At 40.7% G+C, this 24,317-nt stretch overlaps 1 protein-coding gene across 1 annotated transcript in view; it reads left to right on the plus strand.

The window, feature by feature from the left end:
- Arhgap42 (Rho GTPase activating protein 42) overlaps positions 1–24,317 on the plus strand; it is a gene marked incomplete at its 5' end in the record, with an annotated part of 234,285 nt that overhangs the window by 181,483 nt on the left and 28,485 nt on the right. Inside the window, 7 exon segments of the mRNA XM_005377961.2 lie at positions 1,235–1,339; positions 4,146–4,275; positions 10,427–10,527; positions 12,269–12,378; positions 15,216–15,294; positions 16,654–16,693; positions 23,921–23,983. Coding sequence (XP_005378018.1) covers positions 1,235–1,339; positions 4,146–4,275; positions 10,427–10,527; positions 12,269–12,378; positions 15,216–15,294; positions 16,654–16,693; positions 23,921–23,983 — 628 coding nt within the window.

Raw genomic sequence — 24,317 nt, forward strand, 5'->3', positions numbered from 1 at the left:
TATTTATATAAATATATATTTATATATAAATATATAAATTGAGAATATAAAAATATTCTACAATTGGCAAATAGTACATTTTGTCATATCAAACTGTTTCTTGAACTGTTGAACGAGAATTAAAGTACAACAGGGTAACAATCGGAAAGTGTTGGCTGTTCAAAATGAACAAAGCTTTGTGTGAAATGGACTTGTTGATAGGAAGAGAAGTATCGGGTCATTATCTCTCAACACAACCGGTACTTAGTTGTTGGAAATCATAACAGACTGACCAGTCAGTGCTTAACCCAGTGCCCCCAACAGACAGGAAGTGGTGGGACAATGTTTACGTACGAAAATGGTTCCAAATTGTGTTTCTTCCTTAGTTAAAATAATTAAGTTGTAGACAGAGATTGTAGCAGAGATTAAATTAGTGGGTGCATCTGTGGAGTAAAATCTCAGTTAATTAAATTTTAAAAATTAAAAATCTTTTACACGTGTAACTTACTCCGTGTGAGCATATCGTGTGCTCTATAATGCCATAGACAATTTTACTTTATAGATAAAAATACAAGCAGAAATGAATTCAATGTGAATTTGATGTTAGAAGGCTGCTGTGGGTGATATTTTTTTCTTCTGGAATAAACTTTATTCTAATTCTGTTAGCAAAGACCTGTGTTGGAGATCTGTAGTATGTTTTTTGTTTGCTGAACTCTTTTGAGTTCTTGCTAAAAATGTTCTTTATTTAACGCCAAATACTGCCCCCTTGTGGTACTTTTCTTATTTTCCTCTGGCCGAAGTTTCTATTCCTTCCCTTAGCTGTTTTTAACCTGTTATGTTGTGGTTTGGTCTTGTGTATGCCTACACTTAGTCTAACCACCCTATTTTGGTTAGAAGCTCTTTTGCAGCGGACCTATTTCACTTTAGTCTTACCCTCATTTGTGGTACATTTCCCCCTTGTAGATATTTCTTTAATGTATTTGAATAGCTGAGTATGACAGTTGCTCTTGGCATACTTAAAAATTAAATCATTGTCTACCAAAAAAGGAAATAAAACTTAGTGCTGTGGTTTGTTTCCTCTGCATAATTTTGTTGTCTGCCTCACCAAGCAAAAAGTTTGAAGCTTTGTAGTTTGAGGAAATAGAATGAAATATAATTTCTTCTGTACAAGAGATGTGAATGTATTTTACATTTAAGGATGATCTTTTTTTAAAACAAAAAGTTCTCATGGTTTTTTCTCTCTCTGTCTTTGCAGCTTTTGTCATTCCTTCAGGGCTTATTTACTTTTTACCATGAGGGATATGAGCTTGCCCAAGAATTTGCACCATATAAGCAACAGCTGCAGTTCAACTTGCAGAACGTAAGACTGCACCCGTTTCTCCTGCCTTTCCACAGAGAAGCTCGTGACCGCGGGGCAGCATAGTCACAACAAGTCAAACCTTAGAATCTTTCGGCAGCTTGGCAGAGTGTGGTAAAATCCCTGTAATTCAGAAAAGCTACTTTATAAATATATTTTTGCCAGATGCTCTATCTATAAGTAAACTCCAAAAAAAGAAGCTAAGCTTATGTTAGAACGCTTGATACTAGCAGATTTTATATTGCCTGTATGCAGACAACCGGAAATTTGAACATGTTTATCTTTTCCAGTCTTTTCATTAATTTACTGAACGATACAAAGATGAATAAATTCCAGACATCTATTGTACAGATGACTATAGTTGATAATAGCTTTACATTAGATACTTTGAAATTGGACATTTACAGAGCATTGAACTAAATATACTGCACATGTACGCACGCGCGCGCGCGCACACACACACACACACACACACTGACTCCCACAACTTAAGGGAGAAGTTTATTGGGCTCACCGTTTCCAGCAGGTTCACTCCAGAGTTCCCGTCCCAGGAAGGACAGGCTTGGTAGAATGGCCTGGGAGAGGACCCCTCCTCATTCTGTGACAGCCAGGAAACCAGGAGGAGGCAGGGAGGGGCACAGGGATAAGAGCACACCTTCCACGTCTGCACACCCCTGAGGCCCTCCTCGGACCAGGCCCCAGCCCCGCCCCACAGTGTGCCGCTGAACTCGGCGGATGAATCCGCCGACAAGCACAGCACCCCACGACCCGGTCACCCTCCAGACACAGATTCTAGGGGCACATTTAGACCCAAATCATAACACACAAATGTGGCAATGGGTATGTTATCTTATTTCCTGGAATCGTTTTACAATGTGTAGGTAGAGCGAGACATCAAGTTGTATGCCCTGACTGCATATAACTTTGGTCAGTTATACCTCAAAGCTAGAAGAAAATAGTCATTGGCCCAAGGCAAGTCTTATTTGTTGAGAGAATAACATTTCTACATTTGTTAAATGATGGTAGTACATTTTAACATTGTAAGGTACCATCTCTTTCTGAATTTTTTAATCAAATATGTGATATTTATTATTATCAAATAACAGGGTTTGAATGTGGTTTTGAAACATACAGCTGGGGTTATAGCTCAGCGGGACAAGCGCCTTCCTGGCAAGTGCAAGGTCCTGAGTTCGATTCCCGGAACCAAAAAGAAAAAAAGATTCTTGCTGGGCATGGTGGCACATACCTGTAATCCCAGGACTCAGGAGGCTGAGGCAGGAGGATCATTGCGAGTTCTAGGCCAGCCTGGCCTACAAAGTGAGCTCAAGGCCAGCCTGGACTGCATGGCAAGACCCTGTCTCAAAAAGACAGGAAAAAAAAACAAAAACTGCTTTAAAGCGTAAATGGGAATAATTTCCAAACAACTTACCTGCCTTATTGAGTTTATTTTGTAAAGTTGTCTAATCAATCATTTTAATCACTGATTTCATGGTTTAACAATGTCTGATTTTCAACTAATGAGACACACTTCCGTTATAGAGGGAGGATATCTGTGGCCATTTCAAACCTGACGAAGAATAAACTTTAATTCCTGTATTTTTTTCCATAACTGAAACCCTAAGTGTCTAACACTATAACGAAAATAACATAGGAGGCCTTCACTTAGTTTCTTCAGTACCATGTTTCTCCGCTTATGTGGCCCTTGTCATTATAGAGATGTTCAGGAGTTTCCCTTGGGAAATACGAATTTGGGTTTATTCTACAGGAGTGTGGGGTTTTATCTTTTTAGATTTTCTAGCAAAATAAGTCTCACCTTTAATTCACTTCCATTGTTTTTCAATATGAAATACAGTTAGAATTAAATGTTAAAAGGAATATTAAGTAGGAAAATTATAAAAGCCAATGCATTTTTATTTCCTTATTAAATGCAATTAAGTTTAGATTCCTAGAATTCAGGATTGGGAAAAGAGGAAGAAATTAGAAAAAAACAACTTAACTCCTTGTGTTTGAAAGAGAAAAATAGCAAAATGTCAAAGGAAAAATTATCTAACCTCCCTTGAGATTCACTTTTGTGTTATGGGCCATACCAAGATCTTAGTTAGGTGGTGATGATTTTTATGTTTTCAGACACATACAGTATCGTGTAAGGTAACGTGATCTGAGCACAAAAGAGATTTTCATAGAGAAGTTCCTGGTGCTCTCTCTTGCTTAGGTAAACTTGCTCTAGTATGCATAAACCGAAGTCAGAACTTGGACATGTATTCATTTTTATAAATCAATTTTATACCTGTCTTTTAATAACTACGTTGTTATTCCCCAAAACCAAACTCCATAATATTTCTTCAAAAAACTTTTGAAACAAGAGTGGCAAATTATTTCCTTGATTTGCTCAGTGCCACTTATATCAAAAATACCATTTTTTCTTTCAAAAGAATTAAGTCAAATATATGCTTTTTTTATATTAGATATTAGAGAATTCAAAACTATATTTAATAAACCTTACCTATTTTTAATTCTAAGTAGTACAATTAGAGTGTGAGGATAAAGTTTTCCTTTCACACATTCACACCTAAGCACAAGACAAAGATATTCAGAGGAGAAAAGGTGCAGAAGTTCATTTAAGGAAGTTTTCACTAAAAAAATTCAAACTCAGATCAAAGACTGAACATCACAGCATCTGAATGTGTGTAATAGTGCCAAAAGAATCAGCGCTCCCCTTTATGACATTTGTGCTTTTGAAACATCGGTGGGAAGGCCTTTAACCCCGATAGGAAACAGTGAATGAAATTCTTGTTTCTGTTTACTAAAGACAAGGAATAATTTTGAAAGTACGCGACAAGAGGTAGAGCGGTTGATGCAAAGGATGAAGTCGGCCAACCAAGATTACCGCCCGCCCAGCCAGTGGACGATGGAGGGCTACCTGTACGTCCAGGAGAAACGTGAGTCAAAGCATGATCCGTGTCTCTTAGGATCGGAACACAGCACGCTGTTTCTTTTAGATGTGGCTTGGTTGTTACGGTGTTCTTCACTTGGGAAGACTGAAATTCCTTACAGCTTTGTCGTATGTGAAATAGTGCACTTCGCCACCCCTGCCGTTACTACCACTTCCCAAGTCAGGAGTGGTTTCCAGTTTTGGCGTCAGGTACTCTAAGCTGGCCCTGCATTGTTGAACTCAGAAGTTGCCGTCTTCACTGACAATATGTGGCCTAAGTTCAGTTTTAGAATTTAACTGTGATAACTCAATTTAAAGCTCCACGGAAAATTGAAAATCAGAACCTTTATCAAGATGAATCATCCTGGCAGCTATAATAATAGTTTTTTCCCTCCAGCAGCATTATTTCATTTCATTCTCTGTTCTGCCAGCGTTCAGGACTAACACTGGCAATGGTGCCATGTCACACTGACACTCCTTACTTCCCCGGTTTAGAAAATAAGTACCAGGCCCAAGAGAACACTATCATAATTGCTTCATGTTAAGAAAATTTTTCTCACAAAAATTAATAAAAAGCCATTCAGGCTTATCAAACTGGGACCTTTCCTGCCTGGTCGATGTCATTAAGTAGAAGCAGTTTGAAGATTTTGACTAAATTACTGCTATTTCAGTCAGGTACGCTATAAAAGTTGTTCTCGTACTGTCTCATGGTACCGACACTGATGTTTGTATTTGGATCCATCATGAAACGGTGACTTTGTGAATGTGAAATCATGGGCTTAGACTTAGTGGCTGTGTGGAGTTGCTACAAGTTGTGAAATGCCTGTGCTTGCTCTCTGTACTTTCTCACACGTCGAAGCTTAAAACCCACGTAGACGAGCACTCTTCTGAAGTCTGCACGTCAGGAGGCAAAAGAATAGTGACATTGTTTTATTTGGTAAAATAATGTAGTCTAAGGGTTTATGACGGAAGGAAGCCCGCAGGCACAGACTGGGCTGTGAAAATTTTTGATGTATATGCAACACGGTCACCAACACGTGGATAAGTTTCGCGTTTGCGATGCCTGAGTGATGTTCAGTTGCTGGGCAGCAGGGTGCCAGCAAGTGACAGTCGGATCATCGGACTCTGCCACCATTTATGACCCTGTGGTCTAAATAGCAGAAGGACGCTGGCCCAGGAGATTCGGGTTCCAGGATTTGCTCTGTCGTTGCTATCTACCTTGGCCAGCGTATTCTTTGCAAATCTTAAAATGATAAACGTCAGTAACCTTCCTGGCTACTCTACAGTTAGGCCATGAAGGCCAGCTTTCACCCCACTGCCCAGTTTGTGAGAAATGACCCACGCATGGATTCACAGAGGGTTGGTCCATACTGTAGCTTGTGCTTGGGACTTCAAGGAAATTTTCGGTACTGAGTTTTAAGTCAGGATCGAGAGCCTCCGTGTGAGAGAACGTTGAGGGTGCTAACATTTTCATTAATGATGGATTTGGCAAAACAGAGCAAGTTCTTGGCAGGCTTCTTCAGACATGCGGTGGGGGTAGGAGAGATGCCATCCTTCTGTCTGTAAACTTTATTCTTTCTAGCTTAATAATGTTTTATCTCTTGAGTTCTTTGCAGGTATTAAATAGTTGCTTATGGGTACACATTTTATTTTTGTTTTATTTTATTGGTTTGCTTTTTTTGAGACAGAGTCTTGCTAAGTTTCCCAGGCTGGAACCCAACTTGAGATTCTTCTGCCTCAGCCTCCTGAGTAGCTTGGGTAATAGGCAGGTGCCACCCTACCTAGCTAATATGTTTTACTTAAAACAAAATTTAGGGTTAACTAACAAATTTATTTTGAACATAATTTTCAAATATATCATCTTTGGTCACTAACTGGTATCCCATCCGTTGGACAGTACCATAGCTTGTTTACCTGTTTCTAAGCTGTTGGACATTTGGGTCGAACAGTCTAGAAGCATAGGCCCTTTAATACCACGAGGGTCGCTTGGGGATGGGGCTTAGATAGTGTTCATATAAGATACCTGATGTTTCCTCCGGATTATTCTGATCATTAAACCTTTTGTACGACTGACCTCACCTCCAAAGACTTGTGTGTGTGTCCGTGACATCTGCCTTCTCCTCAGTCACATAGCTGAAGGTCACCCTCAGGTCGTACCTCTCTCTCTGGAGCCTGATGCCAGATCTATTTCATCTCCTTGGTATCCTTGAACTCTTCTTCATCTCCACCAACTCAGCCCGGGCCTGATCTCATCACAGCCTCCGCGGGCCTCCGGGGCCTCCCACCCCTCATCCAGCCCTGGGGGACCCTGCAGGTCTTTCTCCGGGCGCTGTGGAGATGCCGGTAGCAGCGCCTGACGCGGGAGTCTCACGGTTGGATGCTCTTTCTCCTTTTCTTAACACCGCTCTCTTGTTACCCTCCAATGCAGTGTCCCTCTTGACTCTGTGTGTCCATCCGCATTGTGTTTATAGCTTTGCCGATACGTAATCGGCATACGGTAAATTACTCTGGCTTAAAATTTGCAGTTGCGCAATTTTACCGTGTGTGCGCCTCTGCAACCACCTTCCAGCGCCCCACGAGGGGCTCACCACCTTCGGAGCTCTCCCTTGCCCCATGAAAACCCCTCCCGCCGTCTTTCCCACCTCTGCCCTCGCCCTTTCTACTTGCCGAAGAATTTAAAAAGAAAATTCATGCTGGGGAATTATTTGTATATGAGGGGCAAATATTCAAAGCCTCTTCCAGCTCGGAGTCTTGGAAAGTGTTCGTAATAGGAAAATCTGACAGCAAACTCACTGAAGTATGTTCATGGTGAGCTTGCTGTCACCGAGCGAGCTCCGTGAGCGCCAGAAAATGAGATAAAGAGTTTCGGTTCGGGTTTCTTGTGTAGTTGAAGGCATAAGAGAAGCCGTGGGCCGCCGGTGGTCAGTACTAAATCTCAGGGCTGTACTTGGAGCGAAATAGTGACAGATGTGGTGGGACAGAAGCAGAGCCCCGCAGCACAGACACGCGGCTGCATTTTATCCCGATATATGGCGCTCGCGTCGCCCACCTCTACCGTGCACAAAGCCCTATTGCAGTGGACGTTAACCGGGAAGGGCAGGGCTTCCGGAGTCAAAGCCTGCTCACAGTCCGTGTGTGTCACCGTCTAACCGTGCGAGCCTTGCCGTTTGCAGAGCGCAGGCTCTTCACTCATGAAGCAGATATTTATTAACTCCTAGTGATGTTGCACAAATTAGAACTACTGTGTATAACGCCTCTATTTTTAGTGGTAGAAATAAAAATAATACTGTGCTTACCATGATCCCATACTGTTCGGTACAATATACATCCAACTCAATTCTTAAAACAACTCGAGAGCATCAGTCCTCTGAAAAAACTAATGTAATCACATGCCCTGTGGAAAGAAGTGAAAGCAGTACTGCCATCTGCAGCTGGGAGACTCAGTTTTCTCACATGTGAAATATCTCATGTCCGACTTAAAAGGTTCTTAGATAAAATGTAGGCACGTAGTAAGCGTTCAGCAAATGCACATCCCTTGCACTCCTGCAGTAGTCATCTTGGCAGCCCTAGATGATTACGAGGTGGGATAATTAAACTCTTACTTGTAACTTGGAAATTGTAGTAAATTTTTATTTTCCCAGGCACTTTTAGGGACTTCAGAATTTTTTGTTGGAACACATCTGCCCTGGCCCACCGCCAGAGGACCCTAAAGAGAGCGGGAAGTGTGTTCAGTGAACTTCGCGATTAAGTGTAGGAGGTTTCCAACTTGAGGTGGAGGCAGGAAACACACCTAGGTCTGATATGTGGTCCAGGCGTTGCAGTGGCTTTATTTTAAAGTTACAGCTAGTGGTGCTTCGTAACGCCTTAGCCAAGTACTAAAGTCACTGCGGTTTCCGTCCTGCTCTTTCCACCGATCAGCTCTCAGCCTTTAAGTACTTCTGCGTCACACATCGCAGAATCCTCAACAAGCATTGTTAAGTGTTACGGTGTGAAATGGCTCCCAAATAGAAGCGAAGTTAATTACAGCAATCCTTTGTGTTTATAAAGTAGATGGCTATACCCCGTAATTTTAAAACCTGGAGTGGCTTAGTGCTAAAGTTAAACTTGACACCAAGGGCATTATTATTAAAGAAAAATAATTCAAACGGCTCAGGAAACACTTTTCTCAAGAGGTGCTTCTTTACATTTCAGTTTCTTGCTTTTAAATACATAGTTTTGAAATGAAGCCAGCAATAACACTGTGCATAGTTCTTGCGAGGGAAATCCGGGTGTTAAGCAGGATGGGTCCCTAGGTGAAGACGCTTTATAGAAAATGAGCTCAAATTTCAGCTCACTCAGCTCACTCTCGCAACTGGGCTCAGGACACTTGGCCTCCCTGTGGGAACACTGCAGGTCTTTTACCTTGGTCATGGAAAAACCGATCCAAGGACGCAGCCTGCTGAAGCAGCAGGGTCAGTCCTTCAGGAGAATGCTGGGTGACAGCAGGCGTGCTGTGGGAAAGGCTGCACGGTATTTATGGGGGAAGAGGAAGTATCTGTGCAAGGTTTTTTTTTTAATAGCCAGTCTTATTTTTATCTTTAAGGGGTAATTTGAATTTGTTTCTTTCAGATTAGTGGTAAAAGGATATAATTGCAAGCTTAGTAAAGTCATAAAGCAGGATGAATGATTCCTTCCTTCGTATATTTGTCAAATATTTATTGAGCATGAGTTATATGGTTTACCATATTCTAAGAATTAAAAATATTTGAGTCAGCTCAATATCCTATGTTCCCGCTGTCAGGAAGCCAAAAGATTGTCTGTCTCAAAGAAAAAAAAAAAACAGACTGTCTGTCTCCTGCCAAAGACAGACAGTGTATAAGATAAATCAGTGAAATTTATTGTGTGAGACAGTTACAACTGCTCAGAAGAAACAGAAATGGCGAGGTGAAGGTGTCGATATGCGAGATATCTTCCCAGGAAAGGCTGTGTGATGAAGGTGGCATTTAGTAAAAGACCTGAAAGAGATGACAGTGCAAGTCGTGCAGATACCTGAAGCAAGAGTAGCTGTGCCGGGGGAACAGTAAGTCCAGGTGTCCTGGGGTAGGGCCAGCAGAGGTGCGGTTGGAGCAGAGTGTGTGCTGGAGAACGCAATAGGACGTGAGGCGAGAGAAAGACAAAGATGTCGGCCAGCTCGGGCAGTGCCTAGTGGACAACACACTTGTTTAATAGTACTGGGGATCGAACCCAGGGACCTCACACCCAACTGCGTCTCCAGCCCTTCCTTTATCATTATGATTATTATTATTATTATTTTCAGACAAGGTCTCACGAAGTTACCCAGGCGGGGCTTGAACTTGGGGTCCTTTGCTGTAACTTCACAGAGTGCTGGGCTTATGGGTGTGCACCACATGCCCAGCTTGCCCTTCACTTTCTACTGGGACAGAATGGGCAGCCACTGGAGGGCTTCAGACAGAGTGGAAGGCACTGGTCAGTTTTTAGCAGGCTATTACAGTGGCTTCGGGAGTAAAGAGCAGTAATAGCTGTGAGGGCACCGTGTGTAACAGCCGGCACTATCTCTCATCCTCCCTACCTCCGTGGAATACACACAAGTACTTGTCTCAGCGTGTATGGGGACCAGTTCCAGGATCCCCTGTGGGTACCAAAGTCCATAGATGCTGAAATCTCAAATAAAATGACACAATATTTAATATAACCTATGAATGTCCTCTTACATGCTTTAAATCACCTTTCAATTCTTATATCTAATCAGTGTGACTGTGATATAAATAGCGGTTATAATGCATTGCTTAGGGAATAGTGAAAGAAATGTGGAGTACAGGTACAAATTTTCTTGCGTATATTTTGAATCCATGGTTAGTTGAGTGTATGAGCCCAGAACCTGCAGATGTGAAAAGCCAGCTGTATACCACCTTTACAGCTAACTGCTGAAGTGCAGGTCCAACCCAGTTCATGAATTTGCAGTCAGTGGGGATTCACAAGTAAAGTCAAGTTGTTTGATTCTAAGACACTGTATCCTCCACTGCTGTCCCTCATGGGGCCTTTTTTACAGTAAATGTCCCGAGCTAACATGGTAGATGGGGTGCTCACTTGTGTGGTGTTGTGAAGTCTTACATACAGATCATTTATTGATATCTGAAATGTTTTTGTTTCCTTATTAGGACCACTTGGTTTCACGTGGATTAAACATTACTGTACATATGATAAAGGAAGTAAAACATTTACAATGAGTGTTTCAGAAATGAAATCCAGTGGGAAAATGGTGAGTTAGTTCTAGATGTTTGTTCTTTTTTTAAAACAAAGGCTAAGCTTGTTATTAAGTAATAGAAGTAAAACAGAGTATCACGTGCACTTTCTTTACATGAGTGAGTTCTTAAAAATTGAAAAAGTCAGAGTTTTCTCTCATTTTAGTGACCTTACCGACAGGGCTTTCCTTTAAATTGTCCACGTTATGAGCAGATGAGTCGGATGTAGAATCCTCCGAGACACTCCTGAGGTGTCAGCCCCACCCTGGCCAAGAGTTCCCGGCCCGTACTGGGCCTTGGCTGGCACCCTCGTGAGGACTGTCGGCAGCTGTCCGGGGCTGGGAGGTTCTGCACCCTTTGTGGTCCCTATCGGGCACTGCAGTCATCCTTGAATGCCTTTGCCTCTTCTGCACTGTATTGTTTACCAGAACACTGGCCAGCAAGTTGCTTAGAAGAAACCAATCAACGCTCGCTTGCTCCAAAAGTAAACTGGGCGCTGAGTGTCTTGCATGGCTGGTCAGCGGTGCAGGACACGGTGTTCGCTGTTTGACGAAACGCCGCCCAGCGCTGTAGTGAATGCGCTGCACCTTTTTGTGAGTTAAGATACGCGTATGGCAAATGACTGCACTCTAGTTGGATTGTTAGCGCTTGATCTAAGAATCCTGGGAGTCATCTTAGAGATAATTAGTCTAAGCTTATTTCAACAGGTCCAGAAGTACGTTTCTAATAGTAAGTGACTCACACAACTAATTTCTAGTATAGATCATGGCAGAGGTAGAAGTTGATCGAAGTTAGACACATACTCAAATACGCTGGCTGAAACTTACTGTGCTTGGGCATTCATGAGTCAAAGTATTCAAACCAAACGACATAAAATAAAGGAGAACATAGCAGAAAAAAAAAAAAAGAAACCGTAGATCAATACCATCGTGAGAAGTTAGTAAGTGCCGTTAACATAGCTAGTTTCAGTTTTTTAGAGTAGTAATTGCCAGAAAGCCAACTTACATGACAGGGAGTTAATACTGTAAATACATCAAGCCAAAGTTTTGTTAATAAATCTGTGACACTTGTAACCAAACAAAATTAACCAGACATTGGATAATTTGACCCTTAGAATAGAGTGGCATTTCAGATATAAAAGAGAAGTCCTATAAACTGAGCCTAGATTCCATTTTGTCCAGAGAGTTTTGGTTTTAATTGCATGGTAGCAGTTGGTTAGCACCGAAGCAGTCACGTGGTGTGCTAAGCATAGCAGTATATTCAAGTATATCATAGAACTTACTGTTTTGGTAACTCTGGCGACTTTGATGTAGCCATCATTTGATACCGTAAAGCACTAATACAAGGACACACTAACATGATAATAATCCCTTACAATCTATGAAATTTTGATTGACAGCAACAGTGTGGTATCCTAACAAGTATTGGGTATGTAATTGTAATGGTACCGTAACTCTGTAATTTCATGCCTTCTCAAAATCTGAAGTTGTAAGGACTTGTGCAGTGTAACTTAACATTATAAGGAAATGTGCTGATAAGTATTAAATAGGTATGTCACAGAATTCTTTGAAATAAAACATGTGTATGTTATTAATTAAGCAATGATTTGATATATTCTAATGGAACCGCTGTTAGATTGAAAAAGTGTAAGGTTATGACCTTCATGTATAACTTATACTTTTGACAGCTCTAAATCATGTATGTAGTATATTTCAGTTCTCCTCCTCATGTTAGTAACATGATCCTCTATCGTTTCAGAACGGCCTCGTTACTAGCTCACCAGAAATGTTCAAGTTGAAATCTTGTATCCGACGAAAGACAGATTCAATTGACAAACGATTCTGCTTTGACATAGAAGTTGTTGAAAGGTTTGAGCTTTTCTTCTCACTCTGTGTTTTTATGTTAAACCGTTTCTGTTTCTGTGTCTAGATATAAACATGAAATACCACACAAGTGTTTTCACTCTTTCTGAAAGCAGCGTACATGTTTACCTCATTCACATGTGTTATTGTATGATCTTAAAAAGAGACGCAGAAAGGTAGCAAAACATAACCTCAGCGAGAAATCTGAACTATCCATGTAAATGAGTATATTAGGTGCAATTGTTGTAAAGAAGGAACCTAAAGCTTTTTTTTTCTTTTTGTACAATCCTATGGGGGATTTTTGTTTGTTTTTGCGTTTGTTTTTTTTGCAACAGAGTCTCATTATGTTGTGCACACTGGCCTTGAACTTACTTGCGTAGCCCAGGCTGACCTCGAACTCGAGGTGATCCTCTTGCCTCAGCCTCCCGAGTGCTGGGATTACAGTTGAGTGCCACCATGCCTGGCTTTTTTTCTGCTTGCTTTCTTTCTTTTTTTGGTTCTAGGGCCTGGCTTTTGTAGGCCTTTGGAGTCTGGGAACCTTGCTTCCCAGGAATAAGAAGGCACGGAAGGGAACACCGTAAGCCTCCCGCAGCCAGCTAAGTTCATGCCTACAGGAGACACACAGCGTGGGGAGCACTGGTCTGGGCATTCTCATCCGTAGGTTATTAGAAGAATGATAAATGACTCCATCTGAGTTCATGATCTAATGAAACTGCCTAGCTCTGCTCCTTTGCTGTGCCAATACAAGTAGAACAGAAAGAAAATACGAGGGGGACTGTTTCTTGCTCTCTGCTTCATGATCTCCATCTATTCTTTTCCTGTTGTGTTATTGCCTTACTGTTCTGAATTCTGTAGCATGTTGTATTCGTTTATGTGTGTGCACTATCTATACTACGATATTATGTGTAATATGCTATAGCTTATACTCACTATAAGGCAAGGGTCCCATTCCTATGTTTCCTTAAAATTGTACTGGCTGTTTTGCTTTTCTTTCTTATACTTTTGGAGATCGGCATACTAAATTTCCCCTCCTTTGTTTAAAACATAAATTCTTTAGGATTCAGCTGGTATAACATTAAAGTTATTAATTAATTGATGAAGAGTTGAACTCTTGAAAATTTTACGTATCTGTCTTTTGATATATTCTTGGTTTCCTTTTAACTGCAATGGTGGATCAGATTCTTTTCAAAGGGAATTTTTTTCCTAAATGATTGAGATTGCAGTGTAGAAAGGCTGTTAGTTCATTTTATATATCAGTTTCATATCCAGCAGACTTGCTGAACTACTTCTTAGTTTTAATAGATTTATAGTAAAGACTCTAAACTTTGTATTTAGATATATATCTACAGTTTATTATTTTATCATTTTATTTTAGCATATTCTAGTTATACTATCTCCGCAGGATGCATAGCTAAACTCTGTGCTTTTTTGAGGGGGAACAGGGTCTCCCTGTGTGGTGCAGGCTGACTTTGAACTCATGGCCCGGGCTGGCCTTGAACTCATGGCCTTGAACTCATGGCCGACCTCCTGCCTCAGTCTCCTGAGTGCTGGGATTACAGGCGTGCACCACTACGCCTGGCAAACTGTATGCTTTTGTTACATCATCTGTAGAGGAGGTACCTCCAAGACTTAGCTTGAGGGTTAAATGAGACAGTGAAAGAAGCATCGGCGATTAACACCATGCCTAACACATGCGCAAAAATATGTCACTAGCCAACAAGTGCTTACTGTCATTGTAACGGTGCTATTGATGCCGTTACACTGGCTGAAATCCCCAACATCAAATTATCTTCATCTTTACGTACATTTTTCTTTTCCTATCATTCCAATGATATATTTATTTTTTAATTTTTATTTTAGTTTATTAGTACATGTGTGGAATACAGACATTCACATTCCTTGTGGGAAGTGGGTGCATTTGCATAACTATCGGAATTGCACTTTTCATCCCCTTCCCTCCCCGCTCCTCCCCGCTCCATTCCCGTACATAATGCTCTGTTACGTGTGTAGTTAGTGTATGTGCAAAGCACATTCCAGTTCCTATTTACAGAAGAGGTGCAGACTACTGTCTCTCTGAATCACTCCAAGTCTTTAATCACACATCTCTAGTGAAAGTTTCTTCTCAGCATTCCTCTTCAGAGTCCTCTAATGTCCTGTTTAATGAGATTCATTCCTTTCTCAGGTTTCGGATCCTTTTCTTGGTGTATTGGTTCTTCCCTGTGCTCTTTCGCTCTGAAAGCGCGCCCCTTCATAACTCCTTCGCAGCGCCTCGTGGGAGAAAATTATTTCAGCTGAATTAATTTTAATGTTGTGATAATGATATAAAGAAGTGCTTTGGGTTTAGTATCATTTTTATTACTGACTATTATTTATTGTGTGCTTGGTATTTAATTATTAATCATGGTCTGAGACTTCCCACATTGCTGTGTACTCATCATAATTGTATTAGTTGATCAGGTTATACCAAATCAGAAGCAACACAATCATTCTGATACTGTGGGAAATTTAGGAAGCTTTAAATTTTGTAAATGTATTTTTGTCATTCCTTTTGGTCGTCTCAGAAGGCATAGTTTGGAGCTAGCTTCTTCTGACAGTCTTGTACTAAAGCACATAATGATCTTATTACCCGTAATCGTCAGAATTACAAACATTTAAATCACCCACAGTGATTTTTCTAAACAGTACTTAAAAGTCAAATTTTTTGTCTTTTTAATTTGTACTTTTTTCTCTCCATTTTTCTTTTTTTCCTTCAAATTTTATGTTTGTAGTTAACTAAGAACTTAAAAATCATTTAAAGACATGGCGAGAATAAACTTAGCATGTCAAACGTTTGGTTTTGGTAGGCACGGGATCATCACGTTACAAGCCTTCTCTGAAGCTAATAGGAAACTCTGGCTGGAAGCCATGGATGGGAAGGAACCGGTAAGCACGTGACACGTTCTGTAATTTATGTCTTCTTATTCTAAAAGTTACAAAGTACAGCTGAACTTTTTGTCATGTGATTGTGGTTTAATTGAAGGTATTAAAGTATTGGATCAGGGGAGTAGAGATGTGTACTGTTTGCCCAGCGTTGTCTTAGTCCCTGGCACATAATTTCAGCTTTTAATTTAGTTTTCCAGGATGAATTTAAAACTCTGAAATTACTTTTTAAAATCTTATAACCATTAGCTGGCTGCACTATTTCTGTCAGTGTGTTCGTCCATGGTTAATGCATGCCAGGGTTTTACAAGATTTGTGCTGGAGATTATGAAGAGTGATGAACGGAGTTCAAGGCATGAACTGACCCTCTAGTCCGGGCCACTTTCTGTAAGACAGTCTCATTTGATAAAACTCCCTGGTGTGACATTTTTCCCTCCTCATTTGCTCGTGGTTACTTTGATGTTGGAATGATAATTTACTTCCTGATACTGGGGAGGAAGAGTCCATCACTGTTTATTTTCTTAACACAGGTGCTAGATCAGAGAGGGCGGAGCATGCATAAAGAATAGGGTGTGCCACCCCTGCTTAGAATCTCCTTTAGAGAGCAGAGAGCCTGTGAACAACCCCAGCCAATGCCTGTGTGCCGGCCGTGTGACCCGGAGTCAGCAAATTGGAGGCCCTCCCTCACACTGCACGGCCAACCCACAATAAGCTCCGTGCAGCAGTTCTGATCAACCCTTTACAACATTCTCTAACCACTTGATAAGTCTGATAAATTTAATCAGAAAACACTGGGCTCCGTGTCTATTTTTTTATCATTTTCTATTTCAACCTGACAGTATTTTATAAAATCCCAACCAATGACAGGTTTTAAAAAAAAAAAAAAACCTTTGGCTTTTCACCACAAATGATTAATAAGTCTTGACCTAGAGCAAATTTTAAGGACAGTTTGTTAGGACAGCAAGGTACAGTTAGGATTATGCACACTGAAAGCAAAGCATGAAGTAGATAATTTGAGGAGGGAACAAGCAGGTGAAATCCGTTGTGCGACACTTCCTGCAGAAGGTATATTATGTATCGTGTTGAGGAAGAGAATAAGACATTTAAATTAGATGGTCGGGAGAAATTTGCCCAGGGCAGGACTGCAGGGGCAGGACTGCAGGGGCCGGAGCGTGAGGCAAGGTGGGCCTCAGCATAAGCAGGGGGTCGTTGTCAGGAGGGGCAAAGGGTGTTGTGGACACAGCGGTTGTGAGCCCTTGAGATCGAGGCAGTCCCTGTGTGCACTTTACAAGCACCACCATGCCAGTCTTCTGTGCCGGGTCATTAACTGCAAGTAACTGATAGACACCCTTTGTTTTTCAGATTTACACGCTGCCTGCCATTATTAGTAAGAAGGAAGAAAGTAAGTCATTTATTTTCCCTTCAAAATCTCTGATTGGTATGAACAGTTCCTGACTCTTGAATTAAGACCTTGTATATTTGAGTTGGAAACAGCTTCTGCTATTAATCAGAAATAATCCTTTCTACTTTTTGGTTTACCCCTTGGAGCAGGCCCAAAATAAAACCAAAGTTTACATTTCGTGACAGATAAATGGTAAAACAGTAGAAGGAACATGCTGGATTCTAGAGCTGACTCTGACGGGTGACCTCTACCTGCAGCTTCTCCTAAATAAGCACTGTAACGCCGCATTCTTAGTGGCCACTTTGCAAGCTATAGAGAAAAGTAAGATTGGGCGTGTGTCTGCCTGTACCCTAATCAGGGATGCTTCCTTTTCACACTGGTTGGGTAGAGAGAGGCCGCTGTCCCTAAGGTCTGAGACAGGCTGGCTCTGAGTTAGTGACCTGCTCTTGCTGTGCAGTCTGTAGTAGGCACAGGATCACCACAGGTGGCAGAGAATGAGCTGGCCGCCTCGGGTTCACGCGCCAGAGTGTAAGGAGCCCCAGGCCCCTTGGGGTACTGGAAATGGCTGAGGTTGTGCACCTCTATTATGTGCCCAATCAAGTTATTTTAAAATTATTTGAAATTGTATTACATAATCATTTGTATCACAAAAGCATTATGTGATATTGTGTTCGCTGTAGGGAAATAGTACTGATACACCATCGATCAAATGGTGAAATCTGGAACCATGAAGATTTTCATGGTAAAACCACCGAAGTATACCCCAATTGCAATTACCAAAGTGCTTTTTACTTCTTTGGCTTTTGTTCACTTTTTTATGTGTACAGTACTGCCTTATCCTTGATAAACATTTGAAGCAGTTCATATACTGTTTGATTTTTTTACGGCTCGTTTATCTTATTTTCTCTGCCCCAATTTTCCCAGAAGTACAAGATCATTCTGCTGGTTTTGGTATACAGTAGATGTAGGAAAAAGTCTCAGTGTATCATTCCTGGATCATTACTTTCAAACCAATTTTTTTGAACACAATTCATGTGTTTTTCATCATCTTCTATGTCCCCTGTAATCATCTACCACCTTTTGCTACCTTTTATCCTTGATTAGCTTGTTTTATACATGCTTTTGAGATTCCATCTCACCCCAGAAAGAATGGCCTTCATGAAAAAAATCAACCAATAACAAGCGCTGGCAGGGTTGTGGGGGAAAAGGAACCCTACTCCACTGTTGCTGGGAGTGTAGACTGGCACAGCCACTGTGGAAATCAGCCTGGAGATTCCTCAAACACTGGAGGTCCAGCTAGGATCCCATTCAACCCAGCTATTCCCCTTCTGGGTCTTTTCCCAGAAGAACTAAAAATGTCATACCACAGTGATATATGTGCACCCATGTTTATAGCAGCACAATTTATAATAGCCAAATCTTAGAAACAACCCAAATGCCTATTAACAGAGAAATGGATAAAAAAGATGTGGTATTTTTGTACAGTGGAGTACTGCTCAGCTATAAAAGAAGAAAAACTCGAGGCTTTTATAGGTAAATGGATGCAACTAGAGACCATACTCATAAGTGAAATAAATCAGATTCACATGTGTAAACATTGTATTGCCTCCCTTGTATAAGAAACTGAAAGAGTAAATAAGATCCAAAAGGTGCAGTAGATATTGTGAAAGGGAAAGAAACTGCTCGAAACGAAAGAACAACTGGGATGGGGGAAAGAAGAAAAGAAGGAAGTGGGGGAATATATCTGGATAGATACATACATACATACACACACAAGACGGCTAAGATAATTGTACTACTAATTGCTCTTAGTTCATTGAAAGAAACAGCGCTTATCAGTTTGATCGGTTTTGCATGCCTATATCTGATAATCTGAGCAACTACTTCAAACATAACAATATGCTATATAACAACCATTGTCAATTTCCTGTCATCTTGTTTTGAACTTCTGTATCATTTTTATCATTTTTTTCTCTTTAAAATGAAATTTTAAAAAAATTTATTTTAAAAGTACATTCCAGTGATTTGATATTATTTGACCTCTTAAAGATCATCTGAGCTTTATAGATTTAGAGACATTTATCTCTTTTTACAACTCCTACGCTTCTGTGTATCATCTTGTTTTTGAGATCTCGTGCCCCTTTTTATTTGGCACTTGACCTCCCACCCCAGAAGTGTCGTTATGTCGATTTTAGTATGTAAAACCATCTACGAGAGTGCCATGCCATGACTATACAGAGAGCGTGTGGCGCGGAATGAATGCTGTGCTGTCACTGTGCAGTAAGGAGCTTCCTCACAAAACTGTCATTTAAAAAAAAAACCACCTCACTTTGTAGTTACTCTTAACTCACCATTTTTCGGAATGTAGATCTTGCGAATGAAACTGGAATAATGCCATTAAGAAAGGAAGCTTGCATCTTCTTTATGACAAAGTGTCGAGTAAAAAAACACATAAAGCATTGGTCAATTACAAGGTACTGAATCAAGAAATACCCTTTGGGTTGTAAGATGTTACATAATGTTCTATTCCTGAAATTGTAAGATTTAGGGTCGTTAATTCATCTTGAAGTTATATCTATCATCAGTATTAAACAGATCCTGTCGGATTAAGACTAGAACTAAACTAGTCCTCAAGCTGTCTCGTTGTTAATATTTTATTCAAAAGTAGCTTAGTAATAGTTCTTCTTAATTTAGCCATTTGAATTCATTTATCAAGGGACACAAAAATTACTATTTTGAATACATTTCCCATCCCAAGACCTCCATTTGGGGACTTTAATAAAGGCAAAAGAAGTGACTCTTTCTCCTCAATTTTCTTTCTTTGACATTCTCTGTCGATATCTTGTGTCTTGTCCACTCAAATGTGACTTTCACTGGTGGTGTTTGAGCTAATCTTTCACCCTGGTTTTGAACCAAGTGAGAATTGTGAAAGAAAAGATACTTAGATCTTATTTTCTTGTGCAGTTAAGTCAACAGTATTTTCACCATGCATCCAGGTTTGTGAATAAAATTTAGCAAGTCCTTTTAAAAGACATTTCACTCATAAACACCACTGTTTCATCTCGTAAAGACAAAGTGACCTAAAGGACCTCATACAAAAGCACAGGGACTGGAGAAGCTAACTGTAAAGTTTCTGGTCAACTTTCAATTATATGACCCCTTCTCAGTGGCTTTTCCTATAACTGACTAGCAGGTATATTCTTCCCAGCAATAAACAGAAAATGAAACTTATTTTTCTTATTCTAGGCACCCAGCTGCCATCTGTCATGCATGTTTTTGGGGTTCATGCTGATGTGAGCTAGTTTCATTCTGGGAGCTCTCAGACACCCTATGTAACACCATCCTTTAGCGCATCCCCCTTTAGACCTTTGATCAAATACAGCTTTTTTTTTCATCAAGCAGGGACATAACTGAAGCTTTTTTTTATGTGCAAAGCAGGATGAAAGAACAGTTTAGGCCAACACTGGAGTGTTAATTGTTCATCCTTTAGGAAGAAGAGGAAAGGACCAGTGTCCACTCATTTCTTTTTTTATATTTCTTTCAAAGCACATATAGTATGATATTAGATGCGTGTGTAACCTGAGATGGCAGGTTACAAAGAGAAATTTAAGTTAAAGACAAGTTTTTGGGCTGGGGATGTAGCTCAGTGGTGCAGTGCCTCGCCTGGCAAGCGTGAGGCCCTGAGTTCAATTCCCTTACCAAAAATAAAGGAAGGTAGTTAAAGAAAAAAAAAAGGAAGAAGATCAGAAAAAGAAGCCCCTTAAAAAAGACAAGCTTTGCTTGGTGCTGTTAACCATGAGAATGCCCTGCAAGTCCACAAACGGCACATCTGTCCTAGATTCTGCGGTAGGAGGAAATTGAAAGTACAAGGTCTTTTGATTTGCTAGCTGTACAGAAGACCGTTCCTTCTATTGTCCTCACAGCTGCTTGAATTCTCTTGAGATTAATAGCTTCTGTGCTGCTAAATGGCCTTAAACTTTATCTGGGTTTCAATAAAAGCTTTAGCCCTGAACAGTTTCCAGAGTGGGGGAGGTGGTAACTATTTAAATTTAACTTTTGATTGAATAAGTTGAATTCATTAAGTTAGTCTGTTCTCTGATTCTACCACTGAAGGCCAAGCACCACTAAAATGATAGAATGTTTGTTCCTGGGAATTTGGTAGTTGCTGGCTTCTGGGTGTCCTCCCAAACAGCGGGGAGATACAGAGCTGAGAGGTACTCGCAAAAGTAGCTTGTGTTAGCTGATGCATCCTAGCCCTCGTAGTAGCCGCCAAGCTTGTAGAGAAAGCTTGGTACAAACCGGTGGCTAGCAAACCATCAAGCTGTAAGCATTTCTTCACTGCCTGCTCTGGACTAGGTGTTGAGCCCCGACTCAGCACTCAGTATTTCTGCTGTGTGTGCGTACGTACCTCTCCTCTGCCACAGCAGGAGCACTTTGTCTCCCACTGAAGGAGAATTACAGTAAAATGTCCATATTTAACGGTGCAGTTTGACGTGTAATAACCTTGTCCACTGACATTTCTTGTGGACATAAGGAGTAGCCAATTTTTTTCTTTCTTTCTTTTAGGCTACAAAAAAACCTATTTTAGTTGAATCTTCATTAGACTGGTATAATAAGTGTGATGACCCCTTCATGGCTTTTGAAAATGGCTTATTTTCCATTGCAAAATCTGTTTGCCCTAAGAAATGACAGTCCTGTGGCTACATCTTCTGTCAAATCTGTGGGAGACAAACTGGGCCGCTTTGTCTTCCTCTCAGCCCTCAGCAGAACATGCTGGGTGCTCGAGTGAAGATCCTGCTGAATTGCACTTCGCAAAGCAGCCGTGCTTGAGTGCTGGCCCTGTTGCTCTGTGCTGCCTTCATTGTACGAATCAACAAGAAAGTAGTCAAAAAGAGATGTGTTCCAGTTTAAGAAGGAAAAACTAATCCTGTAGCACTGGCTTTATCTTCTTGCATCCTCGTTGCCACAGCAAACCCTTTACGTTATGCGTAATTAAGTTAGAGCCGGCCGGACTGGGCTGTGGTGATGGACGGTCCTCAGTTCTCAGCACCTTGCCACAGTACAGGTTCATTTCTTGGTCATGGTGCTAGGTATAGGTCCACAGTGACTCACAGTTTTCACTCTGAAACGCAGGGTGGTCGAGAAACTTGCTCCTTAACATTGCTTATCTTGTGCCAGAGAACAAAGCAAACAGAAGCTGTCTATTACAGGCTGCCAGTTCTCCTGGGTAGTGACATATGTCACATGACCAAGTCTGTCTTCATGGATGCTGAGAAATACAGTTTTCCCGCAGGAACAGGCAACAAATACAGGACAGTGGACTGCCCGTCTGCTGCAGTCTGTCTGGTTGTAGTGAGAGGGTATATCTGCTCATTCTGATTTGTGGACGTACAATGAATACAGAAGAACGTCTCTTAGTATACAGCTTACGTCAGTGGCCAGCTAGGGGTGCAAGGCCTCCCCACGTAATGTTTTTTCTGCATCTGATGAAAGAAACAAATCGTTGCTCATTGCTGTGTCCTCCCCCACCGCCTCCCAAAAAAAGAACGCAATATCTTTCTTTGAAAAATAATGTTCATCTTTTTTTTTGGTTTGGGATTTTTTGCGGGAGAGAGTCTCACTGTGTAATTCAGGCTGGCCTTGAACTCACTAAGTAGCCCAGGCTGGCCTCCAACTCACAGTGATCCTCCTGCCCCAGCCTCCTGAGTTTTAGGATTATAGTTGGGCACCACCGTGCCCGGCAGGGCTCGTATTTTTTACCATCTCCCAAGATCTGTGCAGGACCGCAGTGCACACTCACGGAGGGCTTTTCTCTGTAAGCCGCTATCGCTTGTGTGCGTGAGCTCACCTGAAATACCTCCTGAGTTCCGTTCTCTAGATGCAGGGCGCTGGACGCTAAGAAATACGTCAGCTACTTCATATTACAGCCAAACATACTTCACTTTGGACATTTTTATTTCCAGGTTACTGGTGCTATATTTAAAGTACTCAATATATTTTAGTACTTAGATTTGGGAATCAAATGATTCCAAAGTCTAGTGAATAAAACTGACAGTTTCTACCTTCAGCCTTCATCTTCTTATGAAGAGCTTGCATCTATCTTTATGAACTTTTTTTGTGGAATAATTGAAATAGTCATACACTCAGATTTCTGCATTTTAAAAATGTAGGCCTTACGGTCTTATCAGTTACTCGTTTTACCTAACGACACATAATGCTGCCCTTCTGTGCTACTGCCTCTTGTATTTTGTTAAGCATTTTACTTTTATTAGTGTCCTGTGTCTCAGATTGTTTCAGTTTTTAGCCTGTTGCTAGTACTTTTTCTTGATTTTTATCATAATTATTTTGGTATCTACTTTTTCTCTATGGACCTGTGGTTAATTCACAATTCTTCTGGGGAAATCAGCTTCAAATTTTTATCAATTTGAATTATCTTCATTTATTGTTACTTAAGAATATTGAAAATGTTATAACCACAACATGAGATGAAAATTTTCCTTATAGTACAAAAGATTTTCAAGTTTTCCCTCTAGATGGCACTTAGTAAAATTCTTAAATGCTTTTTCTTTATGTAGATAGTCTAATTTGGTTGTAGCCCTACAACCTTAAAAAAATTAACATGGATTTAGAGAAACTCTAGAAAAAAATGAAAATAATTTGCTGTTTTATAATGTAGAATTTGAGTGGTTCTTAGTTCACTAAATAAATATGTTTTAGATTACTTTGAGTATGAAACAGAGTGTCATACAAAAAGCATCAGGCTTAGAACAGGAGAACTAAAGTCTAACTCTAGAGCTTAGAACAGAAAGGTGAAGGTTTTAGCAACTTCAGACCCTTACACTCTTGTTTTTAGAATCCCATGGGAAAGAATAAGTCAGAGGCTTTAATACAACTTTGACACAACATAAAGGTTTATTCTTCTAGCCTTGACTTTTGTCACCTTGGAAAGAGAAATAGATGGGATCAATATAACATGCTTTCTTGGAAGTATCTAAGCCTGTTCATAAGCTGATAGGCGTAGTAATTGTGAGCGTGAACCTCTCCTATTATACTTTTACCCCAAAATTAAAAAGTTAGGCTCTAGCTGAAATGTTTGATAAACTCAATCATAAGCACTTCGCTGTTACAAGGTGAAAGCACAGGGAACAAGGAACAAGGGAGCAAGGTCAACTGAGGGGAAATTTATGTTTCACATCAACACTTAATTTGACTTGCTCTTGTTTTCAGTGTACTTAAATGAAGCAGGGTTCAACTTTGTGAGAAAATGCATCCAAGCTGTGGAAACAAGAGGTGAGCGTTGCCGAACAGGTACACGTTGCTTTCGTGTGACCGATTCTTACACAGAAGCCTGTCAGAGTAGAAGGTGAAGGTGCAGCTGTGTGTGGTTACGCACACCTGTAATCCCAGCACTCGGGAGGCTGATCCAGGAGGATCACTGCGAGCTCAGGGCCAGCCGGGACTACATAGCAAGACCCTGTCTCAAAAAAAAGATTAGAAGAAAGAAAGTGTATTTTTTGTCATTGACATGACATTGATTTTAAGAATGGTGTAAATGTATAAATTATATAAATATACCAATAACTGCGCTTTGATCTTCAGTTCACCAAAAGTTACACTACCTTTT

This window comes from Chinchilla lanigera, unplaced genomic scaffold (assembly GCF_000276665.1).
Source record: "Chinchilla lanigera isolate Chin_1 unplaced genomic scaffold, ChiLan1.0 scaffold00011, whole genome shotgun sequence".
Classification (NCBI taxonomy): Eukaryota; Metazoa; Chordata; class Mammalia; order Rodentia; family Chinchillidae; genus Chinchilla; species Chinchilla lanigera.